Source organism: Equus caballus, chromosome 2, assembly GCF_041296265.1.
Source record: "Equus caballus isolate H_3958 breed thoroughbred chromosome 2, TB-T2T, whole genome shotgun sequence".
Classification (NCBI taxonomy): domain Eukaryota; kingdom Metazoa; phylum Chordata; class Mammalia; order Perissodactyla; family Equidae; genus Equus; species Equus caballus.
In genome coordinates this window covers 118295922-118318095 of record NC_091685.1, presented here as the reverse complement: position 1 = coordinate 118318095, position 22174 = coordinate 118295922, and the positions used below count along the sequence as shown (strand labels likewise).

The following is a 22174-nucleotide window of genomic DNA, read 5'->3' as shown; positions in this document are numbered from 1 at the left end:
TCAGCACCACAGCACGGCTTGTTGAGTGGTGTGTAGGTCCGTGCACAGGGTCTGAACCAGTGAACTCCGGGCCACTGAAGCAGAACGAGACAACTTAACCACTACGCTACTGGGCCAGCCCTCTAAAAATCTTATTTTAAAAAGTTAATTTCAGGGAGCTCTCCTGAGAAAAGTGAATACAAAAATAAATCCATTATGACTGCAAAGCTAATAAGAAATACATCTTATCAGAAGGCAAATTGTAAAATTAAGTAGACTGACCCTGTGTTTGAGAATGGCAATGGGCCTTTTAAGTTCTTCTGCAACAAATGTGATTTTTAGTTCCATTGAGTAGGAAAACTTGAAATCAATCTTTCCAGGAGGGAACGTAGAAGCAACAACTCCAAGCCCTGTCTCTACTGTTGAGCACAAAACCATAATCACAAATGCACAACATATGTTTTCACAGTTCATGGCCACTGATTAGCTTGTATATTGAACACAATGGTTTGCTTCTTTTATGCTTCTTAAGAAAAAAGTAACATTAACTTGTAAAAAAAGACTACAAATCGCATATGTGAGAAAAAACTTAAAAGTCAGATAGAATTTCATCTACAAGACTTAAATATATCTTTTAATTTTATGACATAATGGCAGTCTTAAAACTTTTATGAATAAATGATAAATCAGTCAAACACACAGACCTTCTAAGACATCCTCTCTTGAGAACATCCTCTAAGTTAGGACTCCGCGATTACAGTTCCATGTTCCATGCTAAGGGGCACAAGAAAAACAACTTCATGTTGAATGACATATACAAGTAAGCAAATCTTTTGAAATTTGCATGGTGTTTTGGGAGCCTTTTTAAAAGGAACCGTAAGCCAGCATATGGAAAGTTATAAATGCAGCCCAAGTCCGCCTGGAATCTAATTAGAGATGCCTTCCAGCTGTTGCCACTGCCTGGAGCCTCTGTTTCCTTTTACTCTCCCTCCAAACTGCCACGGAAAGGAGAGCTGAACAGCAGTTCTCCTGAGGCAACTGGAACTGAGTGAGGCGGCCTGGTGAAAAAGGAGAAGAAAAAGCAGCCACCTTCTTGAATGTTCCTGGGCAGAAAGCATTGTGCTGTGAAAATCCAGTCTAACTGGGCAGAGAGTTATAGAAGCCAAATTAGTGTTAAGTAAAACAGTATGTGCATAACCAGTAGCATGAACAGTGTTATCGATGTTATGACTTAAGAGAGAATATGGTCTAATGTTTCCCCATGTGTGGAGAAATTATGGAATCCATTCATTATTTTTCTGTTTGTACTACGTTCTCCAAACCAGACAACTCAGATAATTAAAGAAGGTCTCTAAACCGTTAGCTTTGATAGATATCAGGCCCTTACATCATAGATTTGCTATATTTTTCTCTACGGATATTAACCTGATGTTTTGTCTTTAGCTGTTACAGATATACAAATGTACAGATAACAGAGCTTAGGGCATAGAGGATTTGGAGAACCATGAGACGTTGATGTGGATCTTCAAGGATAAATAAGATTTCAAATAGACTGAGAAGAGGGTGATTGTGGTTCAAAATTTACCTCTCCTCTTTGTTAACTCATTCACTTTCCACTAATTTCCACTATATTTTCTGCTGTGCCCTCACCCACATCTTAAGCACGCGTTTCTCTATTTCAAAAATACCCTCTCTTTGAACCTGCTACTTTTTAAATACCACAATATTTCTCTCTTGCCTTTGCTTCAAGGCCAGACCCCCTCACACAGGTTATACCCACTCTCTCCATTTCTACTCCACCAGCCCTTAAAATAACCTCTTCCCAAGCCATTTGTGTTTTGGAAGCGGGTGATAAAAACAATGTCTTCCTTCTTAAAATAGTGACTTAAAAGCACTATAAAAATTTTAATACTAACTAGAACTGTCTGAAAAGAACATTTTTTTTCAGGCAAATGTTATGTAATCTGCCTCAGATTGCTGTTTCTGAGTGGCTCACACAGAACATAAACCTCATACGCCAACAGCACACTGTGGGGGAAACAATTTCTGTTTACCCTCAGTGCAGTGTCCTGTCCCATTAACAGCTTTACCTCTAAATATGCAAGACATTTCCTTTAACAAACCTTCTGTTGAGTGTTTCAAATGGACACACTAGCTCTGACCCAGTGAATCAATTCCTTAATATTGAATCATTCTGGCCAAACACGGGTTATAGTAATAAAGCTCCCTGAGACGCTTGGCTGTTAGAAGGTGAGGACAGAGGGGAAGCTGTGAGCAATTGCACAGTCTCAAGGGAGACAGAACTTCTAGCTTTTCGGAGAGGCCATGGTAAGAGAGAGATGGCACTTCATTTGTTTTTATGTCTTACCTTTCCTGAATTTCAACATTTATTAGAGGAACCTCCGTTTGCTATCTTTTTATTTATATAGGTACAAAGATCCTGTGTAGCACTTAAACGTTTCACAGAAGCTCGCTGTTTCACTTTATCTTTATTTAGCATGATTTTTTTAAGCCATTTGGCAACTGCAGTCAACATGGGATTAACTGTTTCACCAGAATGTGTTTACATGGCTGCATATTATTAAGCGGTATTTGGTTTTTCAAAGATGGAATGCAAAGATGAAGCCAAAAAGCACAGTTTAAGGTCAGAATATGCCCCACCTTGCATTTTGGTTAATGTTGCTGTGACCTACCAGTCACCCAAACAGAACTTTTCTGAACGTCTTCTAGTTTCCCCTTTCTTCATTCCAAGCTATGCTCATTCGGGCATTAAGTAATGTCCCTTCTATGACTGACTGTCTCTTGAATTTTTGTTCTCTTTTCCATTCTTACTGTTATTATGTCTCTCCAGCTTCTCATTTCTCATTGGACCATGTCCTACTAATTCCCTGCTGCAGAGTTAGAGAAATACTAATGAGGCAGTGGAGTTATAGTGGGCATTTTATAGGACACACACAGAAGGAGAACACATTTTAAGTGTTAGTTCCGGATAACTGTGCTGTAGCACGCTTACCTTCAACTTCCTCACTGAATAATAGCTTCGTTGTACTCTTTTCTTTCTGTCGGGCTACTGAAATGGTATTTGATGACAAGGGAAAATCTTGAGTTTAGTATTACCTGAGAAGTCATCTCCACTGTGCAGACCTTGTTGTTCGATCGTTATTTTCCACGTACCTCCATGCACCTTACTTGGATGCTGAAGTCTTTCATGCCCCTTCCACTGTGGCATTACAACACCTCAAGATAATTACTGAACTGCCTCATCTTTAAAAGCTATAATCGATTCTTTAAAAGCATCAAAATAAACATCATAATTTATTAAAAAATGTTGTAATCAAAGCATTTTCTTATAAAAGATGTGTTTAAGAGATTGGTGGCTTTTTCCTGTTGCTGCTGCTGTGTCATTATTTTTACATTTTCTAACTTGATATCTATATCCTATATTCTTGAGAATGACTGCATTATCAACAAGGTACTCATTTGTAGCATTAAGTCAGTAGCTTATCTTCTTGGATATATTGGACGGTTACTCTCAGAGTAGATTGGCTAGGCCTGACTATCTCAAACAACGATGCAGGAGCGCTGGAGATCGGGCAGAGCGCCCTCAGCCTGCCTTGGAAGGGAGAGGTTGAGGCTCTGCCCCCAGTCCTGCCTTCATCTGTCTTATAGACTGGGCTTTTCCATCAACGAATTCGTTTGAATAAAAAGTTCCAGAGCAAAAAAAAATGTTTGTAAATCACAGAACAAGTTTCAAGTCCAACAAGGAAATAAATCAGTTTCCCCATGGTAGACAAAAGTGTGAAGTGGCCAGCTCCACGAGGTCAAAAATAAGTGACGGAGAAAGAGACGACTGTGGTTCCTGCGTAGAGAGCCAGGGGAGGTGAAACTAAATCTGCTGGGGGAGAGCTGGGGAAGCCCTCCAGCCCTTGGGAAGTGAAGTCACACTCACATGACAAGACAACACGGCTTGACCAAAGTTCCACAGAGTTGCAAAACTAAGGGATTTAGAGGAGAGATTTGAAATTGTAAAAGATTCTTGAGATTCAGCATCTTTAAGAAATGACTAATTAAAACATTTCTTTGGCACCAGTAAGAGATTTTGTGTCCTCAAAATCCAAGAAACGGAAACTCTGGGCTCACAGTTACATCAGAGGGAGGGGGGACCTTTGATCTCCGTAGCAGGGGGGAGGGAGATGAACGTGCTGAAAGCGAGCTTTTCTCTGCGTCTGCACAGCTGTTAGCTCCTTGGCCCAGAAACCACAGCAGAAGCCAGCAGTACTATGACTTACCCGGTGTGGTTCATAAACCGTCTAGAGAGCGCTTCACTGATTGGGAGAACAAAAAGAAGAGATCACCCATGTGGAAAAGTTTTTTAAAATGGCCATTTTTTAAAAATGAAAGCAGATGTTCTATTTTTAGCTATTTTAAACTGAGAAACAAAATGAGTGTACCTCAAACTAAAAAAAAATCTTACCAGAAGTAAATCCTTAAAAAGCATAACTCTAAAAATATAGGTGCAGAGCCAGCCACCAAGGACTGCCCAGACTCTCTGGCCTTGATACTCATCCAAGAGAAGGGAGAAACGCATGCGCATGTGTGTTTGTGTGTGTGCAGTGGATATTCACTCTGAGTAGCGGCATTTTCAATGTGATGGAAAGAGAGAGGAATGTTGAGTTCATACATTGGCTCTTCTTGCTGGTTGCCTTTTTTCACCAACCATCTGAGCAACTCTGGTTGTGCTAATAACGTGCAGGGTTTGCCTGCAAGCTAAGGTGGTAAAGTGATGGGAATGGAGAATTCACCCAGTTAACGTCATCCTGGGACAGCCTTGGACCAGACAAGGGCTGTCCTCGCCCTGACACAGGCCCCTCCTCCACATTCGCCTGTGCCGCTTGGTCTTGCTTTTGCAACATTAGTAATTGGATGAACCTGAACTCAAATGCAGCTCTTCCTACCTGCCTACCATGTTCTTTTCCCTGAACCATGTTGTAAATGAAAAAAACATATAGTATTACTGCAACCCATCAAACTATACAACCTCAGGGAGTTAGGCAAAGGAGGAGAGAGAAACAAAGGCTATTATTTATTGGTGGGCTTTGAAGTGTGAATATAATTGCTGAAGAGGTTCCTGTAATTTGTGATCAGCAGTAACTTATCTGCTTGAGTGAGCACATTTTTTTTTTTGCTAATAGCAAAGTGAATGACCTTGAAGTTGTCCTTGATTCCTCCTTTTCTTCCCAACCCATTTGCAGTCCATCCAAAACTTTTGTCTGCTCTACCTGCGGAATATACTTAGAAGCCACCTCTTCCTATCACCCTTCTCCATACCCATCATCTCTCACACAAGTTAGAGGGGTGGTCTCTTTGTGAGGTCTTCCTGCTGCAAACCTTACCTCTAGGATCTACCCTTACCACAACCACAGAAGTGATTCTGTTAAAACCCGTGTGAGGTCACGTCGCCTCTCTGCTTCACACACCTTCCAATGGCTCCCAGTTCACTCAGAGTGAAAGTCAGCGTCTTGCCTCGGCCCATATTGCACTACAGGATCTGGCTCTCTTAACCACTCTGGCCCCACCTCCTCTTACTCTCCCCTGCCCTCTCTCTGATCCAGCCTAGCTGGACTGGCCTCTTGATGGTACCTGAACACACCAGGGATGCTCCTGTCACAGGGTCTAGGCATTTACTGTCCTGCATTCCTGCAGCAGTGATATACAAGGTCCCTCCTTCATCTGCTTACTCACTGGGGCCTTCCCTGACCTCCATAATATCATCCTCCTAACCCTGCGACTCCTGTCCCCTTTCCTGCTATATTTTCCTTTATAGAGCATATCGCCCTCTAGCATATTATATATTTCACTTATTTGTGTCTCCTTGCATTAGAATATAAATGTCATGAAAACAGGGATTTTTGTAGGTTGTGTCCACCAGTATGTTTCCCAGTGCCTAGGGCAGTACCTGGCAAAGAGTAGGTGCTCAGTACCAAACGAATGAATGAATGAATAATGAATGAATTTCAGGGAAAGGAAAACAAGAAGCCAAATTAAATCCGGGGTCATTATCTCATTAACTGGTAATGGGAAGCTTTATGAAGGTTTACACATGAGTCTGACAAACTAGTTAATGCATAGTTTTCTGCCCTGTGGAACTTGTAAGGATGTACATTTACCTTGGAAGTTTCCTTTATAAAACTGAGAAATAATAACACTCACTTGCCTCACAGATTTGTGGTGAGCATTAAATGACATAATATTAACATTTGTCTCAATAAAACTCTATTTTAAATTAGTTGTGTTTTCTGTTTTGTTATTTTGTCATCTGGGATCATTCAGAGCCACAAAGGAAAAGAAAAGAGATCAGAAGTGTTCCATCGTTAGAACCAAATCATCGAATTATTTTAGCAAATCTCAAGACTGTTGACCCAAATGACCCAAGTTTCTTTTAAAGGTAAATGATGACAGTGAGTTCCCCAGCTAATTCAGACTAGCTATAAGCCTTCAGAAAATTAGCATATACATGTACGTGTCCTGAAATTGATGCAAATTAAATCAAATTCATAGTTTACTGATTTAAACAAGACCCCGAAATAAACATCCATTTTCTTCAAGTTGGCATTGCGTTAGAAAGGTTCTAAAAGAAAAGAGCAATTTGCCAAAATGTCTTTATTTCCTAGCATCTTCGATTTCATGATTTAGTTCTCAGAAATTCAGTTGATTTTGCTCTTGCTCTTGAGCCAATTGCTTTGCTCAAAATAAGAAGCTTTTTATCATTCACTTTATAGGAGAGCAGAGCATGTTAATAGAGAAGATGTCTCCTTCAAGAGTCAGATCTATGTGACCTGAAACAAGCTTTCAATTCTAGAGTAGGAGGAAAAACTGTGCTTACTACATGGAGAGTACTCAAATTAAACAGTCATACGTATATGGTAGATGTTGAATAAATGGTGAAAACTAAGAGAGATAAAGATGGTAATAAACAGTCATGGAGCATTAAAACAATAAAAACTGTATTGCAGAGGGCTGGCCCGGTGGCACAGCGGTTAATTTCGTACATTCTGCTTCGGCGGCCCGGGATTCGCAGGTTCGGATCCCGGGTGCAGACAGTGCACTGCTTGTCAAGCCATGCTGTGGCAGGTGTCCCACATATAAAGTAGAGGAAGATGGGCACAGATGTTAGCTCAGGGCCAGTCTTCCTCAGCAAAAAGAGGAGTATTGGCAGCAGATCTTAGCTTAGGGTTAATCGTCCTCAAAAAAACGAAAAACTGTATTGCAGTGTTACTCAGTGTGGTTCCCAGACCACCAGTGACTTCATCATCACATGAGCACCAGGTGGTTTGTTAGTAACGTGGAATCTCAGGGCCCATCCTAGACCTTCCGAAACAGAATTCCTGGGGACGGGCCCAGAGAAACGAATGTTTTAACAAATTCTCCAGGGGGTTAATAATTTAAGTGTTCTTACAAATTCTGAAAGGTAAGTTAATAATGTTATCTGTAATTTACATATAAAGCAAATGAGGAACAAGAGCGTATTCCAGTTTCCCCAGATTGTATGGGAAAGCCAGTTTGAAACGAGTGTCTGGCTTTTAGAATAAGTATCTATTCAGCCTGTTGTTGCTTTACTTTGAATGAAGATATTTCTCTTATTTACTTTGAATAAGATATTCATTTATTTCTGCTCTAAAGATAACCCATCTTGTCAACCATCTGAATAATGTTGTGGAAAAACCATAGTGTTGGGATTGGAATTCTAGCCTCATTACTTACTAAGTCTTTGTCAAAATACTTTACTTCTGCGAGCTTGATTTCTTTCACATGTAAAATGTGGATAATAATAATTACCCCTGAGTTATGGGGCTTAGAGAATATATATATATAGAGAGAGAAAAAGATATATACCTACATAGATAGATTAGAGAATATATATTAGAGAATCATATATATATATATATAAAATATATTCCTTAACACTTGTTAAGTGCCAAATAAATGTTACATCTCTACTACCAAGATTTTATCTTCAACTAAATCCTTGAGCTAGAAAGAGGTATGATTACATTAGATTTTATAGCATTGCTAAGACAAACAAACTAGGATCAAAGTAAAAAACTGATTTCAAGTATTTGCGCTTACATTTTCAAGTGAGTTAAAAAATTTCTAAACTAAACTAAACTTTAATTTGATGAGTCTGAAGTACTCAGTTCATGTATATTTATTATGGCCTTATCTTGTGCAAGAATCTGACATGTTCAAAGGATATAACACAGTCTTTAACCTCATGATACTCATTCTAAAGATCATTTTTTAAAGTCTGATAAAACAATTTAAAAATTGTTGAGTTCTTCAGATTCAAGCTTATGGCACAATATTTTTATAAATTGTTAATAAATTATAGATTTATTAAACATCTTAAAATTATATATAATTTATAGTATATATTGATATTAGAATATACATTATGACATACATTAATATAATTAATATTGTAGTATAAGATTATACTATCAAAATTATAGTATAGATAATTATAGTCTAGATTAATATAGTATAAATTAATTATTGGAATGAGTTAGCAAGTATAGATGACTCATGAATTTTTTCTAGGTAGGAGAGCAGAGAAATTGAGTCAAGTAAGTTTTTGCTTTGTTTTTGTTTGTTTTTAGATAGAAGGAACTTAAATTCACTTACATGCTGATAGAAATGATTTCATAGAGCTAGAACAATTAAATATGAAGGAGAGAAAGGGTAAAAGTATAGGAATCAAGTCCTTGAGGAGGGCAGAAGTAGCCCTGGGGAGCATGAGTCAGTGACAGGTGTGTGTGCTTCAACGCCCCCTGGACCAAGGAAGGCAGAGAAGAAGGTGATCAATGCCCGTGGATTGGTAACTTTTATGTTGCTAATACGAAACAGAGCTCATTAATGCTTCTTTTCTCTCACTGGAATTTTGAAGTAAGGTATTGAGCTGATGAGAGGATACTGGCAGTTTGAGATGAGAAATTTTGAAATAGTAGCTCTGAAGAATGGGACACACCCTAGAGGAAGGTAAAAGGATCGCTGGGCATTTTGAGTGCCAATTTTGGATTTGTAGTCATGAATCTAATTTAATCAAGCATTGGTTGCCACTCAGGTTCCTGCTTCTGTGTCTACCTGCTGGTTGGATCCTCTTGGACAATGAATGTTGCCAAACCATGCTTATCAAGACTGTTTGGACATTGTGCATGGAACAATCCAGTACTCTCACAGGGTCCTGTCAGATTCCCTGGCCTCTTTCTCATCCAGGTCTGGTTCCCCCACCCTCTCCATCAAGCCTGAGAACAGCCAAGTCCTGAGAAAAGCATATCAATGTATGCATCAGTAAGGCGACAACAACTTCGTGATCATCTTCTGGCTTGCCTCCCACCAGGCCCAGGTGGCTGGTAGACTGGTGTCGGTGATATGATGGAGACATGCTATTATAGATTCTGTTTGGTCAGTGGAGAGAAGAGCTCCATTCATTCTCACAAAATGAAGGGGTTGGAAAAAATGACGTGCAACATGCCTTTAAATCCTAAGAATTCTATCACTCTACATTGGCCCCTACATCTTATTGTACCCAAGAAAATGAGTAAAGGTGTATAAATGATCAGAGGAGGACGGGAGAGGAGATGAGGGTGAGAGAGGGTCTGAGAGGGTGCACTGGCTTTTTCCTAGAGGAGAATGAAGAACATTCTAGCAAAAGGAATCCTGCTTTGAAGGAAACAGGGAGTTTAGGGGGCCTAGCTCTTGTGGGAAGGTACAAGTACCCTGGCAGTGATAATCTAAAGAGGGTATAAAGTGTTGGGAGACTCCACCAGAATAGATCAGAGGCCAGATTTTGAAGGCCTTATACGGATTGCTTAGGGATTGGGCTTGAGTCTACAGGTGGCGGCAGCTTTTCAAAGATGTGAAGCAGGGGAGTGGCATGATTTCAACTGTGCTGCAGAGATTTCCCCCAGGGCCTGGGGAGGAGTGTGGATTCAGATGCTGCAGGGAATATAACCACTTAGGAGGTTGCTGAAACAGTGATCACAGAGCACTCCAATCCCACAGAAGCCTAAAATAATGTCTCAATTCCAAATAATTGATTGCATACCTACGGAGTGGTGTTCCCTGGGCTGAGCTGGCATTCAAAGCTGTATCTTAATACATGACTGATATTCAAGAACATGTTTTAAAATTATTGTGGATTGAAGGAATCTGAAGTAATTAATCACTTGGCTTCCCATTACCCTATTTTCAGTTCTCGTCATTTAGTGTTACACTCTTCATGCCACTGTTTAAATATACATTAGCTTTCGCTTGTCATAGGCTTAGCAGGCTTCCATCAGATTCTGCCAAGCATGACAACCAACAACACACACAATCTCCAAGTGCAGAAACTGAAAAAAAAATACCTTCCTGGAAATCTCAGAACTAAAAATATCATGTGAAAAATCGTGGTGGAAAAAATATATTAAAATTAAAACATATGGGGTTTAATTTTAAGTCTTTGTACTAAAAGATTGAAACTGGAAAAGAGATATGACTATACTCACAGAAAGCTTTTAAAAAGAACAAATAGTTATTTTAAAATTCATACAGGATTAAAATGATGAAGATGTAGCTCTAAATTGAAAAGAATTTTTACTTAAAAATTATATAATACTCAAAAGTTTTCAAATTGTTTTATTTTATTTTATTTTTTTGGTGAGGAAGATTCACTCTGAGCTAACATCTGTTGCCAATCTTCCTCTTTTGTAGGTTGAAGAAGATTAGCCCTGAGCTAACATCTGTGCCAGTCTTCCTCCACTTAGTATGTGGGTTGCTGCCACAGCATGGCTGATGAGTGGTGTAGGTCTGTGCCTGGGATCCAAACCTGCAAACCCAGGCCACTGAAGCAGAGTGCCCTGGACTTCACCACTATACCATAGGGCCGGTGGTCCCTCAAACTGTTTTCACGTATGTTACCTCAATCGATCAGCAGAATAACCTTTGAGATTGGTAAGACAAATGATATCCTTATTCCTGTTCTACAGATGAAAACATGGAGTCTCAGAAAGACTAAACTACTTATTCAAAGTCACAGTCAGGCATTTGTTGAATCAGCATTGTAATTCAGATTTCTTCACAATAAATTCTATACACATTGCCTTCCAGAGGGAAATAAACAATCGTTTATTCATCTATTCATTCTTTCATTCTTCACACATCTATTTAGTGCCTATTAGTACAAAGCACTGGATGGGGTGCTGTGAGATTTATGGAGATAATAAATCACAGTCTCGCTGTCAGGGGGACCAGCAGGAGAGGTAAGAGGTTCACTAACAGCTGTGCACACGGTGGAAAATGAGGTCTAACAAGACAGTAATAGAAAGAATTATGTAAGTCATCATTGGGATAAATATTTCTGGCTGAGGAGTCATGGAAAGCTGTATTGGGAAGATGGTATTTTAGCTAAATCTTAATTAGAGGTTGGCATTTGGGCAAAGAGGGACAGGGTTTGAATTCCAAAGAGTGGGAACAGCATGCGCAAAGGGAGGGAGAAAGTCAAGCACAAGATGTGCATGAGAAACAGCGAAGCATCTTTTCTCTGGAGCAGAGCATTTGAAGACAGACAGGAAGACAAGGCTAAAAACTTTTTTAAAGACTGGAGAAGGTGCTTACAATTTTCGTAGCGGGCAGAAGTGGGTGATGAAAACAGTCAGGGTTTTGTTGAAGCCATGCAAGTTTAGGTTCAAATATAAGACCCCACTGCTTAGAAGCTGTGTGACTCTGACCAATGGATATAGTTACTCTAAAGCTTTCATATGTCTTCCATAAAATGAGGACATTTGTTAAATATTTCATAAATATTTTTCAAAATAATAAACATATTTTACCTTCAGGGTGGATGTGAGGATCAAATGACAGGATGTTTGAGAAGCAACTGGCACAAGAAGGTCCTCGGTAAAAATTCATTTATTTTCCCATTCTGGGGTAGTTGGCGGGGGACCCCGGGGGTGTTTGCTGAGGGTGGTGATGTAATGAGAGTCAGGTTGGAGTAAAGCGAATGTGCTGGGTGAATTAGAAGAGAGAGGGAGCAAAGATTACAGGCAAAAAGTCTTTTTTGCAATAGACCACACAGGGAAAGGAAGGTCTCAATGAAGTAACACTTCTGGGAATATTTCATATCTAGAATGATGAAAGAACATTACCACAAACTCTAATTACGTCAAAGTTAAATGCAGAAGAAGATGACATCGAAATCGATTCTGGAATATTTCTATAGGAAAAAATCCGAATGAAACCAAACTTTGAAATAAAAGATGCTTTCATACTGAGCTCATATTAGAAGCAGGGGCTCCAAGTCTTTCTGTCCTCCCATCTTTGATCTCCAGGAGAGGTCATTTGGATGAAACAAAATTTTCTCAACCCTCTGCACCTGGATAAATTTCCACCTCTCAGAACAACTATTCAGGAAACTCGACCGAATTACCTGAGTAGGGGTTCACTTCAAAAGGTGTCTTTTTAAAAAGATTCATTTAAAGTTAGGGACTTTGATCATGAGGGTATGCCAATAGCTTACTTGACCATGATCCCACTGTCAGGAAAGTCCATCTGGTCAAATATGAGGCAGCTGTTTGTCCAGTGGTCTGGTCTATGGAGTCATTCTTTTCTTTTTTTTCCTTCAAAAGACCTAAGAATTTACTAAACAAAGTGTCTCTGAAGTTGGCTCACCGCCGACCTCAGTGAAGAGTGAACACTGTCTCCTGAGCATCCTGGGGGAAAAGCATGCAACTTATAACATCAATAACAAACTTGTCAAGCACATAAAAGCAAAATGTGCAGAGTGCACAAACAGCATTTTGTAGGAAAAGAAGGAGTCATTCTTTTGGAAATGGATACGTGAGGTTTGAAAGCCACTCTCTCCACATTTTATATTCGTTTGCCAAAGCCAAAGCAAGGCTGGGAAAAAAACTCCTATTTCTTTTAAACTTCCAACCATAAACATTTAAATGTTTCTAAATGTTTGTGTATTAACTAAATATTTATGAATGTAGAAGTGAACTCTTAGTAACAGATATTTATTGAGTACTCTCTGGTGTGTTGAGAACACCCAGTGTTCTATAACTCTACTTAAGACTAGGCCTTGGGTAAAAGAAGTGGATGGAAGGGGGAGCAGGGCTGACCCTTGACATTTACAATCTTGGTCCAGAGAAAACGTGTGTGTGTCTGCCCACGTGCCTATGAAATGGAACAATCAGACTCTGCTCCCCTTAGCGGCCTTGAATCTTTCTCCTGTGAGAGTGCCTGAAAGAATTCAATGACTTTTTCAGGGTTTCAACACCAGGATAATTGTTGATTGGTGATTTCACATCTAATGCAAGACTCTGTAAACTCCTGGGAGACACGTTCCCCTGTCTCTACCGCCCCCTGCAGTCCACAGAGGAGGCCTACACGGATCCCATCTTCCTGGACCACACCAGGCCCCCAAGCTCCTGGCTGCGCGCCTGACTGTACAGTGTGGCTGCAGTAGTTGGTGACGGCCAGTCAGGAGGCCAGCTCAATCAATCCCCAGAAAAAGGCTGTAATTAAGACCGAACACTTACCACTTCCTAAGAGATCATCTGGAAAAAAATTCCACCATGCTTTTCAACACCACTTATTTGAACCTTCACCATGACTCCAAACTTTCCAATGTCTCTGCTTTCCCTCAGATTCTCATCGCTACGTATCTCTGTACATCCTCTACTCTGATTCAATCCTTCTCCCCTCCTAACTCCATAACTCTTTCCAAGGAATCTTGTTACTGCAAGTCTGTCATTAGCAAAATCCTCTCTGACCTCATCCCCTTCCTGGACCCTCCCTCCACCTTCTTGCTCTAGCTCGTTGCTGGCTTGTTGCTGGACTGGTCTTTTACCCGCACCCCAATTGTCACCGAGTCTGAAGAGGGATGGGTGTCCTCCTAGTTCCTCACTGGCACTTCTAGACAATTTTTGCTCCTGTCTCCTTTTAAAAGCTCAACTTTTGAAAGGCAACAAACTATAGACTCACCATCTTTCCTGTTAGAGTCCTTCACCCCATTCCAGGCCCTTCCCTCACCCCTAAATCACAGACGATTCTAGCACCTGGTTCACTGTCCTCTTTACCACCCCTCCTCTCATTGTTCTTAATGATTTCAATATCCACCGAAGCGATCCATCCAGTACCCTGCCCATCCAACACCTGCCTTCCTCACTTCCAAAGACCTTTCCTCCATCTCCCCTTAGCATTCCCTCCTCTATAATTGCCCAAAACTGCACTACTTACAAAATTTTGATCCCAAGCATACACTTCTCCAATTACCATTATCTATCTTTTCAGATTTCCTGCAGTGTCCTCACTTCAACCCCAGCCGCACAGTCGATCCACTGACTCTGGCACTCTTTTGGAGAACATAAATCCCTTACAGTCTTCCCCTTTTCCTTGCCAAGTTGAGAGTCCACAATCCTGCTCTATTCATTTGGAAAAGCCCCAAAGCTAGTTAAATCCACCTCTTCAATGGCGCTTCTTCTGCACACAAGCACCTGAACGTGGAGCGAGAAAAACAAACAAATGATGACTGGTCTCTGTTTAAATTTATGACCACAAATCTCAAGTGGGCTCTTATTGCTGCCCAGGACTTTTACAGCATTTTCCTACTTAATTCACTTTCTCACTCTCCTAGAAGAATATTTCCTATCTCTGTCTCCAGATCCTCAGTTTCAGCTAATGACCTCATTTGTTATTTAACGTAGAAAATAGGATAATTCAGAAGAGAACTATCTCGTATTCCCCAAAACCAAGTCTTTCAACCAATTTGCGTCTATAGATCCATACTTCCCTTCTTTCATATTAAAATGAATGAACTGGTAAAGAACAGCTAAGGCAATTTTGAAGAACAACTATAAGGACTCACATTTCAAACAGTAATATTTATTATGAAGCTATAGGAGTTAAGAGAATGTAGTATTGGCACAAGAACAGACAAAGAGACTAATGGAACAGAACAGAGTCCAGAAACAGACCCAAACATGTACATTTATCTGATTTATGAAAAATGTGGCATTGCAGTGAAGTGGAGAAAGTATGGGCTTTTTAATAAACAGTGTGGGTCAAATGGAAATATACATGGAAAAAAATTTTGAACTCTGACACACCATACTAGAAATTAATTCCAGATGAATTGTAGATCTAAATATAAAAATAAAACAATAAAACTTTTAGGGAAAAAAAGACCATTGATAAGATTTAGTCGAAGATATTTTGAATAGGACATAAAAAGAAAAAGATTATAAACAAGACTATAATAAGATTAGAACTGTCTGTTCATCAAAAAACACTATTAAGAGAGTGAAAAAGCAAGCCACAGAGTGAGAGAAGACATTTGCAATGCAAATATTTGACCAAGGAATAGAATATATAAATAACTACCACAAATCAATACGGAAAGGCAATCCCCTAACGGGAAAATAGGCAAAAGACTTGAATAGATACTTCTTAAAAGGGGATACCCAAACAGTCCACAAAATATGAAAAGAGGCTCAATTTTATGTCCCTAGGGAGATGCAAATTTGAACCATAATGGTATACCAGTGCCTAACAACCAGAATTCCTAAAATGAGAAAGACAATGCCAAATGTTGGCAAAGATGTGATGCAAAGAACCCTCCATACATCGTTAAGAATGCGTACTGCTGAGGGCGGAAACTGTTAGAACCGCCTGGGGAGACTGCCGGGCAGCATCTACCAAAACGGAACACACGCAGCTATAACCCAGCGATCTCACTTTCTGATAGATATCCCAGAGAAATGTATACACATGTTCACCAAAAAAACATACCCAAGTATTTTTACAGCAGCACTATTCGTAATCACCCAACACTGGACACAACCCAATGTCCATCAGCAGTAGAATGGCTGAAAAGATTGTAGTGTATTTATGCAAAAGAACACTATTCAGTAAAGAGAATAAATGAATTGTATCTACAGGCGACAACATGGATAAATTTTACAAACATAATATTCAGAGAAAGAAGCCAGACATGAAAAAGCACCTTCTCTATAATTCCATTTATATAAAGTTCAGAAACAGGCAAAAATTAATCTAAGGTGTTGGAAGTTTGGAGAGTGATTACCCTAGGTGAGAGGTAGGGGCTGTTTTAAAACAAAATGAATTTATGAAATATCCTATAACAAATGCACATGATTTGAGTTACCTTTGCATTTGTTAAAAATGATCATCATGGCATTCCAAGTGGAAAAAATAAAAAACAAAATAGTAAAAACACAAAATTATTGCCAAAGGTATAAATTCCGTTCAGATTGCCAATCTTTCCTTCACTAAAGTCTACATAAAACGCATGTGTAAATTTTGCAAAACTTATAATTCTTTCTGAAGCCTTCACTGTATCCTCTTTAAAGAGATGGTGTCATTTTTCCATGTCTTTACTGCAAAATTGTAAAAAAAAAAAAAAGGTGAGAAAATGACTTTGAAATAAATCATGAAATAAATCAAACGCAGGCTGTCACTTTCTCTCGCCCTTTCTACCACCAGGCCAACTTTGACACCTACGGTACCGTTTCTCAAAGTCCAGCGCACAGAACTCCCGAATCACTACCTCTCTTGGAATCTGTGGTCACATCTATATAAAACGGGGTGACAATAGCAACTATGTCATAGAGTTGTCGTCAAGATTTAATGACATAAAAACGCATTATCCTGGAACATAGTAACTGCTCCATAGATGCTAGCGTGTAGTGTAATACTCTCAATTTATATTAATAGTGTCAACATTAGAATAACCTGACATGCTTGGTAAATCACTATTGATTTCTGGGCTCAAACCCAGACCTACTGAAGGGGAACGCTGGTTGGGCCTGGAAATCTGCATTAACCAGTATTTTTGGGTGATTCTTTTTGCACTCTCAAATTTGATAACCACTGTCCAGAGATTAGGGCTTACTTCTTACTTGTTTCTCGTTGCACACAATGAATGTTTGTTGATGGGCTGACTGATGTTCAATATTGCCAGATGGGTATGATGTAAATTATTAAAGAAATCCGGAATTTGTTATACATTTGTGCAGTACGGGGAATAGATTTTTATATTTTGACTCCAGCAAAATATAAAGGGAAGGTTGTTTTGTTAATACTATCAAAAGTAGCTTCAGTCTCAATTATTTAAACTCTTTTTTTTATAAATGTGCAGACATTTGAATCCTCTCATATTTCACATAACCTCTTTTTCCCCTTAAAATAATTCCATTTAGGTTTTTACTGCTTCTTTTTAATTTTTTTTAACTTGAGGATCCAGAAAGCATAGACATGTGCTCATGGAGAGGACAAATGACCACATTCTCTGGGCTCTGCATTATTACCATTAGACCCACAACTAGGCTTCCATAACCACTTTCTTTCTTATATCTGTGTTCATTTAAAGGAAAGTTCTAGCAATTTGTCTGAAAGGAGAACTGCAAGTGAAAATGGCTTCAACTGTTTAATTCAAATAGAAATTAAATCAAATCACAGTAGCTATTTGAACTTTTTGTCCATAAAACAGTTACACAACTTGTTGCATTGAGTAGAAAGTTGCAATAGGAGAATAAATCCCCTGAGATGTTTGATTCCTTGAAAGCACAGGAGAATCAACTTTTGACAACAGAGAAAAATTAGGAAGTATTCGTTTCTGTTTCATGTCATTAAGTAGACATAAAGATTAAAAGATAAAACCCAGATATTTTATCAGTTTTGTTAACGTTTAGGAACTAAATGGTCTTGTTTGGCGAAAAGCCTTAAACATATGCTTTATTGTGAAAGATAAATTCGTATAATTCAGTTACACATTTTTTCAACTACTGTTGGCTATCTGAGTAAATCTGTCTTCTATAAATTAGTGGAAGAGGTTCAGAGCCTTCATGACATTTATTTCATAAGACAAATATAAGAGAGGTTGGGATTAGACATGAAGAACTTGACTTCCAGGCCACCAGATGGACTTGATATTTTCCAGCCAACAATCTGTTCCTTTATAAATATCAAATGCCCTTGACTTTCTGATGCCACAATTAACCTTTAAAATGACTCTGAACTACAACAAGACTCTTTTCTCCCTTTCTATCAAGAAAGGAAAGGATGGGCTTTTTTTTTTTTCTTTTCTGGCAGTGATGCTAAATTCTAACAGTTTGCTAAGCAGTGGAAATCATGCTGTAAGCAAAAGTGTCTGCAAGACAGAGATTCTGACAAAATAGTCTTTATTTTTCCAATGGATACTGGCTACTGTTATAGGATCCACTTCCAAGGACAACTTCACCGAAGCGAGGGTTCCCTAACACCGAGATCACAAGACACACTGACACCGTTAAGGCTTCTCTTCTACCTCTGTCCAGGGGTAGCCTGACCCCCGGATCTACTAGTGTATCTCGTTTCACAGGCTGAATTCAGACACCCAAATCAGTTACAGTAACCTATGTCCCGATAGGATAGAGGAAAAATATGAAAATGAGCCAACACTTTAAGTAGAAGATTTAGCTGTTTGTCAAAGCGACAATAATATTAAAAACACTATAGCATCCAAATAGTCTGATTTCTCTTAGAGTTACTCAGAAAATTCTCAGACATATGAGGAGAAGCAGAAAACTTCAAACGAAGTTTGACTCCTATTGAGCATTTACCATTGAATTTCCTTGTATTTGAAGGACTGCCTTGGCAATTACATATGGCCTTGGTTAGCGATCCAGTAAAAGAAAATAACCTATCAGAGACTCCGGGTCAGGTGTACCCTGGTCAGATTCTACATGGCCTTATAGCTGTCTCCTTGACCTCTCTTCTCTGCCATGACCTAGGGCTTTGATTATTTACTTCTAGATTTAAGAACAAACCAAGAGTTGCAAAAAATTTTTGGCCTTTCTTTTTGGTGATAGTGACTGTGAATTCGATTGTGACACCTAAAACAAAATGTGAGCATGCTCCAGAGCCAAAATCGATTTGGAAAAGGAGACCACTTCCGGACATCTTTGGTTGGTAGATGAGTTTACAAGCACTGATTTCATTTAAAAACTCAGAAGGGACTTCACAGCAGGCTCTGAGAGGAAGCAAAGCCGCTCTAGACTAGTGAGGAGACTTTCCAGATCATTAATAGGGCATCCATTTTAACACCCACCATAACTCAATACCACATTTCATTCATTCATTCATTCATTCCCCGTATTTTCGGCTACTCCCTTAAATTAGGAGCTGGATCTTAATTAAGTGCTTAAGATCTCTCCAAGGAATAAATATATGAAGCAGTAACACTTACTTTCCAGTAATAAACTGACTCCTGGACGGTGTGCAAATAGGCTGGACATAGTAGTTCTCCAGTTTAACTCCTTCAGCAGCAAGTTTGTCAAGAGTGGGAGTCTTTATCTCCGATCCGTGGTAACCCACATCTCTAAATCCCTGATCATCGGCTAGGATGAAAATGAGATGGGGCTGGGAGGTGGAGGCTGTGCTGGGCTCCGGCCTTTCTCCAGCTTGAGCTCGGAAGGCCGCTTCCTCCTCGTCCTCCAAGCCCTGGCCCCAGGACAGGTAACCATAGGTGAGGAGGCTGAGGACCCAGAAGCCTGCCAGCGCCCCCATGGCTAGCATCTTTCCCGGCCAGACCCAGGCCTGCAGAGGCGGCGGAGGCGGATGCCCCGCGCATTCCCTGGGGGCCATTCACTCGGGTCCCAGCTGACACTCGACACGCAGAACCACGCACCCCGCGCCGCCGCCGGCGCACACATGCACGCGGGAGGGGTGGACCGAGCAGGCGGCGGAGGGTCTCCACCCGGAAAGAAGCCCTGCGCTCCTCTCAGGATCAGCACGTCCCACAACTTGAATCTTCTAGAAGTGATGGCTTAAGGGATGGGCCGTCGGGAAAGCAAGGAGTCGCTCTTCTCCATCAGATTTCACTTTCTCCTCCTCCTCCTCGCTCCCCAGAGCAGCTTCCACAAAAAAAGTTAATACCTCCACCCAAAAGTTCTTGGGAGAAAAAATTCAACTAAGGAATGGAGAATCCCCTTGGGCGGGGGATTTTCCAGGGCGCTCTCAACGTTGGGGAGCGGGGCTCCCCCGAGGGCGCGCGCACGGATGGCGGTGGGTCATCAGCCCGTCCAGCGGTCCCCTCACCTGGAAAACACTGGGAAGTTGAGCCGCCGCGCCTCGCTCTTACCCGGGCAGATGAGGCGCTGCCCGGAGCGGACCGGCTGCCCGATCACCGTCTGCACTTTCACAGGGCTCTCTCTTTCTCCCGGTCCTCTCCAAGGCGTTTGTCAATCTTCCCGACACTCACCAGGCGGCGAAGTGAGAGAGAAGGCCGTTTCCTGACCTCCCTCCGGCGCTACCTCCCCTCCTTTGCAGGAACTGCGGGCAGCGATTTCTTCTCCGGGCCGCTGGAGCGCGTGGGGACCGCAGCGGGGTCCCTGCCCCCGTGGCCGCTCCACACCGAGCCCGCTTGGTCTCCGCAGAGTTGGTGCACCCGGCGGAGGCGCTGCAAGCTGCGTGCGTTTTGTCAGCTAACTTACTTAGTTTTGGCACTCGGAGTTCTTTGCTGCCTCCTCCCTCTTTTCTCTCCAGTGAATCACAGAACTGTACTTTCTGCGTTAGCTCCCCCAGGAAGGGGGGGGGGGTCGGTTTAGAGGTTCGACCTTTCCTTTTTTCCTTTCCGGGAGGAGGATGGAGGAGGGAGGGGTGGCTTTGCGGGAGAGCGAGCGAGCTGCGGGGGATCCGGGGGATCCGCCAGGGCTACCGCCTCCCTGGGTCGCGCCGGCTGCCCTCCATCATCCGGAGAGAGGGAAACCCAAGGCGGCGCGAATGGGGAAGGGTGAGGTGGGCGCTTCTCTTCCTGGGTCTGTGAATGAAGAGCTCGCTCTCCCGTCCCGAATGTTGCGCTTGCAAACTTTTCCTGGCTTTGGAGGGAGTGAGAGGGGAAGAACAGGAGAAGCAGCAGCCTGCGTAGCACACTCTTCCTTTCTTCCTCTTCTGGTTTTCCTTTACTAGTCCCTTTTCCCCCTGCCTCTCCCCCATTTTTCCTACTCCTTCTATCCCCGCCTCTTTTTTTTTTTTTAAACAGTCGCGACCACAAGTTTTTAAGTTGAATTTCCTTTCCCTATTGCTGGCCTTTCCGGCCTGACTTCCTTATTAGCTTCTCCCTACGAGAAGAGATTGAGATTGCTCCCTCCTATTACCTCTCCCTAAACTTACCCACAGGGTGTCTCCAGCCAAGAAGGTGGGGAAGAAGAGGGGAGACAGTTCACCCTCCAGAACCGCGAGGCCAGTCTGCGCTCCTGCAGTAAGGAAGCCACCGTTTCCCATCCAGTAATTCCGGGAATTCCAGGAACTTCATCACGTTTTTTTTTTTTTTAACTATGTGGAGTAAAACCATTGTAAAAGCTTGTCCTGATCTTGAAGATATGCCTGCTTTTACCAGAATCATAGGCTTTTAAAGCCCTGCCCAAAGGCAGGAAAGGCATTTATAACATCGATAGAGGAGTAATCAATGCCAAGAGCCATTGAGATATTTTTTCTCCCCCCAAAATTCATTCAACAGTTATTTATTTATTATTTATATATCTTTAAAGTTTATTTTTTTATTGAGGTAACATTGATTTGTAGTATTATATAAATTTCAGGTGTACGTCATTATGTTTCAATTTCTGTGTAGACTACATCATGTTCACCACCCGAAGACTAATTACCATCTGTGACCATACATGTGCCCTATTTCTCCTGTCGCCCCCCCCCGCCTTCCCCCTCTGGTAGCCACCAATCTAATCTTTACATCCATGTGAACAGTTACGTATTGAACACCTACTATGGGCTGGGGCATAAAATGTCAGATTCTCCCCATTGCCTAAGCATAAACCTAGGCTTCATTTAGTCATTTATTTTAATTCCTTCCTGTTGTTAGAGCTCCTGTTGAGTTTCTAGGCAAAACATTTGTAAAATGGAAACTTAGCTGCTTTGAAACTTGCAATGTGCTCCATGTGGTTAATTTCACTAGCAAGTGTAGCCTCCTACTAGTTTATTCTCTTCCCCGAGGCCATTCTGGTTAGTCGGTAGGGAGAGGGTCGGTTTTAGAAGACCTGTTTGGAAATGTGCTCTTGGTGATTCTGTGAGTTAAATCATCAAATACGTAACGGGTGACCTCAGTATTGGGAGATTGAAAAGCACTGTGAAGTAAGGC

General features: G+C 41.0%; 1 protein-coding gene across 1 annotated transcript in view; it reads right to left on the bottom strand.

Annotated features, from left to right (window-relative positions):
* ARSJ (arylsulfatase family member J) overlaps positions 1 to 21305 on the bottom strand; it is a 72721-nt gene extending 51416 nt beyond the window's left edge. Inside the window, exon 1 of the mRNA XM_001503317.5 lies at positions 19268 to 21305. Coding sequence (XP_001503367.1) covers positions 19268 to 19665 — 398 coding nt within the window. The 5' untranslated portion in view covers positions 19666 to 21305. The remainder of the gene's footprint in view (positions 1 to 19267) is intronic.
* Positions 21306 to 22174: the final 869 nt, after the last annotated feature.